General features: G+C 45.0%; 1 protein-coding gene across 1 annotated transcript in view; it reads left to right on the forward strand.

Annotated features, from left to right (window-relative positions):
* The window catches only part of ZNF180 (zinc finger protein 180), a 46,028-nt gene extending 38,248 nt beyond the window's left edge, over window positions 1-7,780 (forward strand). The window contains exon 4 of the mRNA XM_058708135.1: window positions 7,444-7,780. Within this exon, the coding sequence (XP_058564118.1) occupies window positions 7,444-7,491 (48 nt within the window). The 3' untranslated portion in view covers window positions 7,492-7,780. The remainder of the gene's footprint in view (window positions 1-7,443) is intronic.
* The last annotated feature ends 4,375 nt before the right edge of the window (window positions 7,781-12,155 follow it).

The raw sequence follows: 12,155 nt of genomic DNA on the forward strand, positions 1-12,155 counted from the left end.
GTCTTCATTTTCTTTTCTTTTTTTGTTTCAAGTTTTTATTTAAATTCTAGTTAGTTAACATATAGTGTAATGTTAGTTTCAGAAGTAGAATTTAGTGATTCATCACTTACATGCAACACCCAGTGCTCAACACAACAAGTGCCCTCCTTAATACCCATCACTCATTTAACGCATCCCCCACCCATCACCCCTCCACCACCCCTCAGTGTGTTCTCTCTAGTTAAGAGTCTGTTTTCTGGTTTGCTTCTCTCTTTCCCCCCCTTGTTCATTTGTTTACTTTCTTAAATTCCACCTATGAGTGAAATCATATGGTATGGTATGTCTTTCTCTGACTGATTTATTTCACTTATCGTAACACACTCTAGCTCCATAAACATCATTGTAAATGGCAAGATTTCATTCTTTTATATGGCTAATATTCCGTTATATATATATATATATATATATATATATATATATATATATATACTACATCTTCTTTATCCATCCATCAATTGATAGACACTTGGGCTGTTTCCATAATTTGGCTATTGTTAGTAATGCTGTTATAAATATTGGAGTGCATGTGCCTATTTGAATCCGTTTTTGTATGCCTTGGATAAATACCCAGTAGTATAAGGTAGTTCTATTTTTAACTTTTTGGGGGAACTTACATACTGTTTTCCATAGTGGCTGCACCAGTTTGCATTCCTACCAACTGTGCAAGAATGTTCCCCTTTCTCCACATCCTTGCCAACATCTGTTGTTTCCCATGTTGTTAACTTTAGTCATTCTGACAGGTGTGAGGTGATATCTCATTGTAGTTTTTATTTCTTTTTCCATGATGATGAGTGATGTTGAACATCTTTTCATGTGTCTGTTATCCATCTGGATATTTTCTTTGGAAAAGTGTCCATTCATGGCTTCTGCCCATTTTTTAACTGGATTATTTATTTTTTGGGTATTGAGTTTGATAAGTTCTTTATAAATTTTGGATACTAACCCTTAATCATATATGTCATTTGCAAATATTTTCTAAAATATAGAAATGGAAGGAAAACTTCCAAAATCATTCCTCAAGGCCAGCATTACCTTGATGCCAAAACCAGACAAAGACCCCACTAAAAAAGAATTACAGCCCAATATCCATGATGAACACGGATGTAAAAATTCTCAACAAAATACTAGCAAATCAAATCAAACAGTGCATTAAACGAATCATTCACCATGCTCAAATGGGATTTATTCCTGGGCTGCAAGTGTGGTTAAGTATTCACAAATCAATCAACATGTTACACCACATTAATAGAAGAGAGGATAAGAGCCATATGATCCTCTCAAAAGATGCAGAAAAATCATTTGACAAAGTATGGCATCCATTCTTATAAAAACCCTCAACAAAGTAGGAATGCAGAGAACATACTTCAACATCATAAGGGCCATATATGAAAGACCCACAGCTAATATCATCCTCAATGGGGGAAAACAGAGAGCTTTTCATCTACAATCAGGAATAAGACTTTCACCACTGTTATTTAATATAGTACTGGAAGTCCGGTCCTCAGTAATCCGACAACAAAAAGCAATAAAAGGCATCTATATCAGCAGGGAAGAAGTCAAACTTTCACTATGATTGGAAGAACAGGTATTGTTAACATGTCTATACTACCCGAAGCAATCTACACATTTAATGCAATCCCTATCAAAATACCGCCAGCATTTTTCACAGAGCTAGAACAGACAACCCTAACATTTGTATGGAACCACAAAAGACCCCGAATGGTCAAAGTGATCTTCAAGAAGAAAAGCACAGCTGGAGGCATCAGACTTCCTGACTTCAAGTTCTATTACAAAGCTGTAGTGACCAAACTGGTGCAATAACCGACACACAGATCAATGGAGCAGAATAGAAAACCCAGAGAGAGGCCTGGATGGTTCAGTCAAGCATCTGACTCTTCATTTCTGCTCAGGTCATGATCTCATGTTATGAGATCGAGGCCTGCATTGGGCTCCACATTGGGTGTGGAGCCTGCCTAATCCTATCTCTCCCTCTCCCTCTCCCTCTGCCCCATCCCCCCATCTCTCTAAAAAAAATTTTTTTTTTAATAAAAAAGAATAGCAAACTCAAATGGACCCAGAACTGCATGGTCAATGAATCTTTGACAAAGCAGGAAAGAATATCCATTGGAAAAAAGACAGTCTCTTCAATAAATGTGTTGGGAAAAACTGGACAGCCACATGCAAAAGCATGAACCTGGACCACTTTCTTACACCGTACACAAAAATAAATTCAAAATGGGTGAAAAACCTAAATGTGAGACAGGAAAACATCAAGATCCTAGAGGAGTACACAGGCAGCAACCTCTTTGACCTCAACTAGAGCGGCTTCTTACTCGACATGTCAAAAATAAAACAAAAGCAAAAATAAACTATTTGGACTTCATCAAGATAAAAAGCTTCTGCACAGCAAAGGAAACAGTTAAGAAAACTAAAAGGCAGCTTACTGAATGGGAGGAGATATTTGCAAATGATGTATATGATAAAGGATTAGTATCCAAAATCCATAAAGCACTTATCAAACTCAACACCCAAAAAACAAATAATCCAATGTTGTGCTTTCATTTTCATCATTACCAATACTTTCTAATTTTCTTTGTGATTTAATCTTGATCCATTGAGTATAATCTTTGATCTTTGTTCCTACCGTGTTCTAATATGTTTTTAATTTTTTAATGTTTACTTATTTTTGAGAGAGAGACAGAGAGACAAAGCGTGAGCAGGGGAGGGGCAGAGAAAGAGGGAGACACAGAATCAGAAGCAGGCTCCAGGCTCTGAGCTGTCAGCACAGAGCCCGAGGCAGGGGCTCTAACTCACAGACTGTGAGATCATGACCTGAGCTGAAGTCTGATGCTTAACCGACTGAGCCACCCAGGTGCTTCTCTAATATGTTTTTAAAACGCTATTCCTAACCTATGGTTCTAAATTGATTTCCCCACCCAATGACTTGGGACCCTGGTGCGTGCATTAGGCACATCTTTAGTACCTGGATGGCTATGTGGACAAGACACAGTTTCCCTCAATATGGGGAGGTGGGAAACCCACCCCGAGTTGTCTATCTGGGTTGGGATGGAGAGTCCAGAATCCATTAAGGACTGCAGACTGAGGTCAGAGAGAAAAACAGCTAGACAGGCCCCCTTTTCCATTCAGAGATGCAGGCAGAGAGGTTTTGTTAGACTCTGTGGGCCAAACCTGAGACATGGGAACAAATGGTGGTGGGTGAGGATGTGAAACTGGGGTTGATGGAAGCCCGGGTTAGAGATGTAAGTTCTTGGTGGGCTGGGGCTGTTTGTGTGCTCAGATGTGAATGCATTTGGGAGGGAATGGCATGGGGGGCACCATTCTTGGCAGGGTGGGTCCAGGGGCAGACTGCGGTTGTCCAGGGGAAATGACCTCAGTGCAGATGCACCTTCTGCTGTGGGAGAGCCCACAGGATGTTCAGGTGGGTGGAAGTAAGGGGGTGGGAGGAGTGGTAGTTTGTGGGCACAAAATATGTTCCTGGCAGGCATCTGTGATGTCTTTTTCTAAGTAACTGGCCTACAGACCCAGATTGGTGGAGGCCCCAGCTCTTGGGTGTAGGTTTTGTATGTCTGAGATGGAATCCCGTACTTAGGTGGAATCTGGTGGTGAAGAGATGGGGGCGGGGAAGCAGGTAGGACCTATGAGGTGTGGCTCTAGGTTAGAACAAGCTTGAAGATAGAGTCAGAGTGTCCCGCTGAGTCTGCCTTAGTATACTTCTGTGTTTATTAGGCATGGTGGTTTGGGCTGCTGGATTCAGGGACCTGTTATGGGTGGAGGGCTGCTCCGTGAGTGTTTAGACCAGGAGTCCCTGAATCCAGTGTGAGGCTGCGTCATGCTTGAGCTGAAGACCCTGGGTTGGTGGAGGTGGCGGTTGGTTGCTGCAGATTTTGGTTTCCAACGGGAGTGTGTTCGGAGACCAAGCCTGGATGTTTCCGCAGGAGGCGAGCTTAGGGACAGGTGTCCTGAGGCCCAAGGCCGTTTAAGAACCAGCTGAAGTGGCAGATCAGAGCCTGGGAGGGGCAGGGTCGCGGCGCCACTCGTTGGGGCGCATGCGCATGCGTTGGGCGGACTCTGGGTGGGAATCTCTAGTAGCACGGCTCTCCCGGAAGCGGAAAGAGGGCGCCATCCGGGTGTGGGGGTGTGGCCTCGATTTGCCATCGCGCATGCGCGGCAATGGATGGGAGGCTCTTGGCGGACCTAGACATACCGGAAGCTGGGCAGGTATACCGGAAGTGGGGCAGGTGTACCGTAGTGGGGCAGTTGAACAGGTCTTCCTACCTGGAGCTTCATCACTCGGGACTTCCCCTAATGGCACCCCTGGTTCGATCCTTCAGGGCAGGGGGTTCCCCGCTGTCAGTCCAGGGCGTCTGAGCTGCTGGCCTCGTGACCCCGCGTGACACGTTTCAGGGCCGTCCCCAGTTTCTTTTCCCAGCCCGGGTCCTCCTAGGGGGAAATTCCACCTGCGATGCCCTTCGTGTGTCTGGTCACTGGGATGAAATCAGGAGCGCGGAAAGGTGTTTCCATCGCGGCCTCATGAACGTGGATAATTGCAAACGTCCCTGGGAGCCGCGACTGTAGCAGGAAGGTGCGGGGATGCAGGGAGATGGTGACGCTGGGAGCGCAGGTTTGCTGATGGGCAGGGGTGAGGCTGGCCTGTGTTAGGAGTAAAGCAGATTAAAGGTACCATTTAGTGTATGATCGCACCTTTTCCTTTGAACACATCTATATGTTGTATACATGGGGAAAAGTTGGGAAGAACACACAATATTTGTGTGTGTGTGTGTGTGTGTGTGTGTGTGTGTACCCACCAGTAGTCTTTACGTCATGGTATTACAGGGGATTTTATGTTTCCATTTTTAAAACATTGTAGTAAAATATACATAATACAAAATTTACCATCTTAACAATTTCTTTCAAATGTTTATTTTTGCGAGAGACAGCTAGTTGGGGAGGGGCAGAGAGAGAGAGAGAGAGAGAGAGAGAGAGAGAGAGTCAGAATCTGAAGCCAGCTCTGCGTTGAGAGCTGGGGCTGGAACCCATGGGCCCTAAGCCGAAGTTGGATGCTTAACCAACTGAGCCCCCCAGGTGCCCCTTAACGTTTTTTTTAAGTGTACAGGTCCGTGGCATTAAGTACATTCACGCTGTTGTGCAACCATCACTGTATTTCAGCTTTTTATATTTCTTATTTTTTATAGTGCATTTCCTAAGGTAAGGACTGAAAAAACTTAGTTTCCTAAAAACTTAGTTCCCTTAGTTTCCTAAGAAAACTTAGTTTCCTTAGTTTCATAAATCAATTATGCTTTTTTTAATCCTTCAAATAAAATAGACTATGCTTTTCATAACCGTTTTAGTGAATAATTAGGGTATATCTGCCATGTTATTATTCTTAGTGTATAAAGTTTTTGTCCAACTGATGTTTGGAAAGAGTTGGTTCAAAAGATTTCTTTTTAAGTCTTGGTTAATGTTTTTTTTTTTTTTTAACTTTTTAACGTTTATTTATTTTTGAGGTAGAGAGAGCATGAGTGGGGGAGGGTCAGAGAGAGAAGGAGACACAGAATCTGAAACAGGCTCCAGGCTCTGAGCTGTCAGCACAGAGCCCGACGCGGGGCTCAAACTCACGGACTGTGAGATCACGACCTGAGCCAAAGTCGGACACTCAACCAACTGAGCCACCCAGGCGCCCCTTGGTTAATGAATTTTTAAGAAACAAAACAGGGGCCCCTGGGTGGCTCAGTCAGTTAAGCGTCTGACTTTGGTTCCTGTCATGATCTCATGTTTTGTGGGTTCAAGCCCTGCATCGGGCTCTGTGCTGACAGCTCAGAGCCTGGAGCCTGCTTTGGATTCTGTGTCTCCCTCTCTCTCTGCCCCTTCCCTGCTCGTACTCTGTCTCTCTTTCAAAAATAAATAAACATTAAAAAAAGAAACAAACAAAACTTTATCTTGAGATACTTGGAGATTCACATGTAGCTGTAAGAAACAATAGAGACATCTCCTGGACCCTTTACCCAGTTTTTCTCACTTAGCATCTTGCAGAACTACAATACAGAATCACAGTCAGTGTCTATAGACGTTGATAGAATCCTGTGATCATGTGCAGAATCCCCAATTTCACTTGTAATCATTTGTGCTTGGCTGTGTGTGTTTAGTTCTATGCAATTTTATCACCTTCTAGGCTCACGTGTCCACCATCACCACACTCAAGATACAGACTAGTTCTATCTCCACCAAAATACCCTTTTACGGCCACACCCTCTCCCCCAGTTAGCACCTTGGCAACCCCTAAACTCTTCTCCACTTCTATAATTTTAGCATTTCAAGAATTTTTATAAATGGAATACAAAAGGTATGTAGTCTTTTGGGATTGGCTTCTTTTCTCTCAGAATAATTCTCTGGAGATTCATCCAACTTGTTTCTTGTATCATTTATTTTTATTGCTAAGTGGTGTCCTATGATTTGGACATACCACAGTTTGTTTAACTGTTCACCCATTGAAGGACATCTGGGTTATTTTTAGTTTTTAGCTATTTAAAAAAAATGGGGTGCCTGGGTGGCTCAGTCAGTTAAGCGTCTGACTCTTGAGTTCAGCTCAGGTCATGATCTCACGGTTTGTGGGTTCAGGACCCACATTGGGCTCTGTGCTTACACTGTGGAGCCTGCTTGGGATTCTGTCCCCTCTCTCTTTCCCTTCCCTGCTTGCTCTCTCTCTCTCTCTCTCTCTCTCAAATAAAAAAAAAAGCTACTATGAACACTTGTGTACAAGTGTTTGTATGAACAAAAGGTTCCATTGTTTTGGGATAAGTCCCAAGAGTGTAGTTGTGTAAGGTGGTTTCATACTTAGTTTTAGAGTAACTTCCAAACTGTTACAAAGTAGTCATAGCATCATGAGGGATGTGATCCCATTTCTCTCCATCCTTGCCAGCACTTGGTGGAGTCACTATTTTTTACTTTTTTTACTTTGTCAATTCTGATAGATACAGAGGGATATCTCATTGTGCTTTTAATTTGCATTCCACTAATGATTAATGAAGTTGAACGTGTTTATATGTGCTTATTTGCCATTGTGTATACTTTGGAGAAATGCCTGTTCATCTCTTGCCCATTTTCTTTTTGAAAAAAATCTTTGTTTACTTATTTTGAGGGAGGGAGGGGCAGTGAGAGAGGGAAAGAGAATCCCAATCAGGCTCCATGGTGTCAGCGCAGAGCTCGATGGAGGGCTTGATCCCATGAACCATGAGATCATGACTTGAGCCAAAATCAAGAGTTGGATACTCAACTGACTGAACCACCCAGGCACCCCTCTTGCCCATTTTTCTAATTACTTATTATATTGTTTAGTTTTATACTATTGAGTTTCTTTACATATTCCGTACACTAATCTTTTGTCAGATATGTGGTATTGGGGAACATCATCAAAAAGACATGATTGCTGATTGACCCGCGACCTGGACACAGACACTTGGAGGCTCCTCACCCCCTCCCCTGTCCTCGGAATGTAGGTTCTGCTTGCCTTTCCTCTTCCCAGAGGCTGCTCCAAGGATGTAGTCTTGAAATGGTGATGTGGTGTTTGAAAACACCTGCATGCTATATGTGACTAAGCACAGTTAAGTCCTCTTTATAAACTGAAGATTTGGAGGGTGAGTCTGGGGATCCACTCATCTTTCAGTTGCCCACGACAAGCCTCATTTGTAAGTTCCCTTTGCTTCATAAAATTGCAACCCACTAACCAGGAGTGGCCTATCTTTTTCTTTGGTCTCTCCCTGCCCTCCAAGTACTGTAGATGATTTTAGATCACACCAGGGAAGCTCCCAGGAGGGTTGCGAACCAATTGGCAAGAGAGCCAGAAGACAGAAGAGATGGGCCTTGGAAAAGAAGCATCCATGGGGGAAATCCAGTGTTGGCCATCGACCTCTTTGTGGGGAGGAGTGGTCTGTATTTTAGATACTTGTGGACCATCCTCTGAGTGCAGGGATGCCCTGAAAATGCCGGCTGGTGTGCTTGTTGGAGTAATTGTGCGTTGTGCTCTGCAGCAAGGAAGTGAGGCATGTGGTGGCCGCAGTGGGCTGGCCTATACTAATGGGCAGTTCGACTGGCCATCGATGCCCAACTGGAGGCTGAGGCTCATGTCAGGAAGTTAGAAGACAAGCTAAGATTAGAAAAGGACATGAGAATGTCCACTAGGCTGATGGCTCTGGGGCTGGCAGACATGATGGGAGTTGAAGGACAATAAGTTAGAGACCTTCTCATGCCCTTTTGCAAAGCTGGGAGGGTGCAAGGAGCTTCAGACAAAGGCAGTGCTTGTGACTAAATCCAATTGGCAAGCTAAGACATTCAATCCCTGGGAGAATGATGGGAATGAGGAGGAAGAGATTGTGGTGATTGACAGGGAAGTGGATGGAATGCCCCATGCTGTTGCACCCCTAACACAACAAAAAACAAAAGCACAGCAACAGCAACCCTAAGCAGCGGGACAGCCCCCAGTTCAGGAAACATTGATGATGAGAGAATACACTCCAACTGTGCTTATTGATATAGATGTCAGTTTCAGCAAAAGGCCAGGGAAGATATCCTGGCATGGTTAGTGTGGATATAGGATACAGGGGTGGTGGTGTTTCTCTGACCCAGCAGGAGGCAGAGAAAATGAGCAACATCACCACACACCTTGCCCTCTGGCAGCACCTGTATGGTGCCCAAGAGATGCAAAGTACTCACTTCCTTATAGATTGGATTATTTTATCCTGTAGAGGAGGCTTGGCCCGATTAGGGGTATCTCCCTGGGCATGTAGGAATCTGGAAATCGATAGAGGAGGTACAGCAAATTTTCAGGAATCTGGGAATGAGACAGGTGATCAATGCTTCTGTCTTTTCAGGCCCTTTTCAGACCACGTTCACTGCATGGACCAAAGCCAAGATTCTCCAGTCTGTCCCCAACACTGATATCCATGCCGAGCCCATGTATGAGATGTTTACCATGTTGGGCAATCCATTGTTCAACTGGAGGAAACTGACAGATCCTGGGAACAGACATGGGCTAGAGATAGAGGGGAGCCAGGAAAGCTAAAAGGCTATCCCAACCTGCTCTCAAGGATCCAGTCAGAATAACCTGGAAGCAAATATAGTGTGACCTCATTGCTGTGGGGACCCTGCCTAAACAGATAGACTGGGTTGGCCTATGGAAAGCCTTAGAACCTGAGTAACAGTTTAGATCTGTCTCATCCACTCCTGTCATCCCTGATGTACCCCCTGTTCCACCAGAGGCCTCAGGGATACATGCCTGTTTGGGATGGATGTGTCCCTCACCCTGGGTATAAGATGCAGGCCAAGATTGCCTCCAGGTGAGGGCCACTGGAGGTGATCAGAGGCCCTATGTTCATTGGTCTTCCAGAAATCCATAAAAGGCGACAGCACGGGTGGATACTGAAGCTAAATGTACTCTAATATATGGTAACTCTCAGAGGTTTTCTGCCCCTTTCAGTGCCATCAGTAGTCATGGAGGACAGACAGTTATGGTCAGAAAGGTCCTCTTGGACATCTTCTCTGCCCTCCCTGTGACTATGGGGGTTTTTATCTCTCCAATACCAGAGAACATATTGGGCATTGATATCCATCCTACAAGATCAGACTGCAAACCTCTGATACCTCCAGGTTAGAGGAATCAAACCCATGCTGAGGAGAAGCACCAACTGGGAACCAGTAAGCCTGCTGTCCTCACATAGGATGGTAAATGTCAAACATAAATATAAATTTCCTGGGATTATAGGGAAACCATCTAGAGCTACACTACTGCCCATAGTAGTTTCAACAGCCCTGTATGACCAGTAAAAAAGCCAGATGGCTCATGGCAGTTGATGATGGACGACTGGAAACTAAATAAGATAGTGCCCAACATTGCCATCATCTTAAACACCTTAGCCACAGTCCTAGGAAGGTATCGTGCTGTGCTAGACTTAGCAAATACCTTTTTCAGTATACCCCTGGCCCCTGAGTCACAAGATCAATTTACTGTCACATAAGAGGGGCAACAATAGACCTTCGAAGCGCTCCTCCAAGGTTACCTGCATAGCCCCACTGTGTGTCATGGGATGGAAGCCCGAGACCTGTCCTTGTTGTCCTTCCCCACATCAATGAGATGGGCCCATGATATTGATGTTGTAATATTAACATAGGAAGATCTGCCTCTCCTGCCAGGACATCTTGCAGGCTTTGCTGGAGCATCTGTGAGGGAGAGGGTAGGCAACGGACCGACAGAAAATTCAAGGCCCAGACACCGCTGTGAAGTTTCTGGGAGTTGTCTTGTTGGGTTAGACCCATGTTGTCCCTGAAGCTGTGATTGATAAGATAGATGCAAGCTTGCCCAACCCCCAAGAATATGAAAGAGGTGCAGGCCTTTGTAAGAATGTTAAGGTCTCCAGAGGACTTTTATTCCCCACATGGCACAGTGCCTCTGTCCCTTATATTACCTGATAATGAAAGGGTAGGTGTGGGACCGGGGATGAGAGCAGCAGGCTGCCTTTGGGAAGGCAAAAATGCTCACAAAGCAGACTAAAGCCCTTGGCATATATCAAGCAGGGGTCCCATTTGAGTTAAATGTGTCCGTGACTCCAGACGGTGTCGATTGGGCACTGCGACAAAAACAAGAGAAGGAGACAATACCGCCAAGACTTTGGTCTAAATGAAGGAGACAGAAAGCTGATACACCCCCATGGAGCACACAGTACTCTTCCAGGTGGAGCCTCTAAGGAACAACACATTGTCATGAGAACTTCCCAGTCAAGGGGTGAGTTAAGTATATGTTCCGTCAACCCACCTTTGCTATGACTCAAACCCGCATTTTGACTAAGTGGCAGGTCTATTTACAGTAGAGGACGGCCCTATGCACAAGTTCACTGTCTCTAGGGCTGCTAGGCCCCATGGAGTATATATACATCCTCCAGATGCTCCCACCCCTATTCCTATGGTATCCCTGTAAAGAGGGGGGCAGGGGAGATTCCCGCTGATGCTGCCTATACAGATCGGTCTAGTCTAGGCGAACCCCGCCCACATGGACTGTAGTTGCTATTCAGCCCAACACGGACACCATCTGGATGGAAACAGAAACAAACCTTAGTGGCCAGTGGGCTGAGCTCAGAGTAGTCTGGCTGGTGATGGTCCTGAGTCCTGGCCATTAACTCTCTGCACTAACAGCTGGGCTGTTCTGAAGGGATAAGCCCTATGGTTCCGACAATGGGAAGCTGAGGGGTGGATGGAGTATGAATAAACCCTAGTGGGGTCAAGATACATGGAAAGACTTTTGGGTCCATCTACAAGCGCCTAAGGTGGCCCTCACTGTTTTTCACGTCCTGTCTCACAAGGCACTGACATCCCCTTGCAAACAGAAAGCTGATGTCCTAGCTCAGGCACAAGTTTTATTTTTTTTAATGTTTATTTTTGAGAGAGAGAGAGAGAGAGAGAGAGAAAGACAGAATGTGAATGGGCGGGGGGTGGCAGAGAGGGGGAGACACAGAATCCAAAGCAGGCTCCAGACTCCAAGCTGTCAGCACAGAGCCCGACGCTGGGCTCAAACTGACAAACCACAAGATCGTGACCTGAGCTGAAGTCAGACACTTAACCAACTGAGCCACCCAGGTGCCCCTCAGGTACAAGTTTTAGCTACTGACCCTCCACTAGGTACAGCAGATCCGGTGCATAGAGTGACCTTAACAATGCCTGGGTGGGATGGCCTATTGCCAGGGGTGCTGGATTGCCCTTGAAATACGGTGACTTGGTTAATGAAGCAACAACCTGTCCTGTATGTTCTAAACAACACCCAAAGCAACTGCCAAAAGAGTCTGGAACCATTCACTGGAGTTCCCAACAGGCAAGGGATTGGCAAATTGCTTATATCCTCCTTGATATGGATACCCTCATTGAATAGATGGTAATTGGGCATCCCATTTCAAAAGTCATGATATCCCAGACTGGGCAAAAAACATGCCACTAAAAAGAAGCTTCATCTCCCTTATAACCCATGAGTAGCAGGGTTAATAGAAAGGAAAAAAATGGAATATTAAAGCGACAGATTAACTTGTTAATAGGTTAAACCATCTTGGCTGGATGGACCA

This window comes from Neofelis nebulosa, chromosome 17, assembly GCF_028018385.1.
Source record: "Neofelis nebulosa isolate mNeoNeb1 chromosome 17, mNeoNeb1.pri, whole genome shotgun sequence".
Classification (NCBI taxonomy): Eukaryota; Metazoa; Chordata; class Mammalia; order Carnivora; family Felidae; genus Neofelis; species Neofelis nebulosa.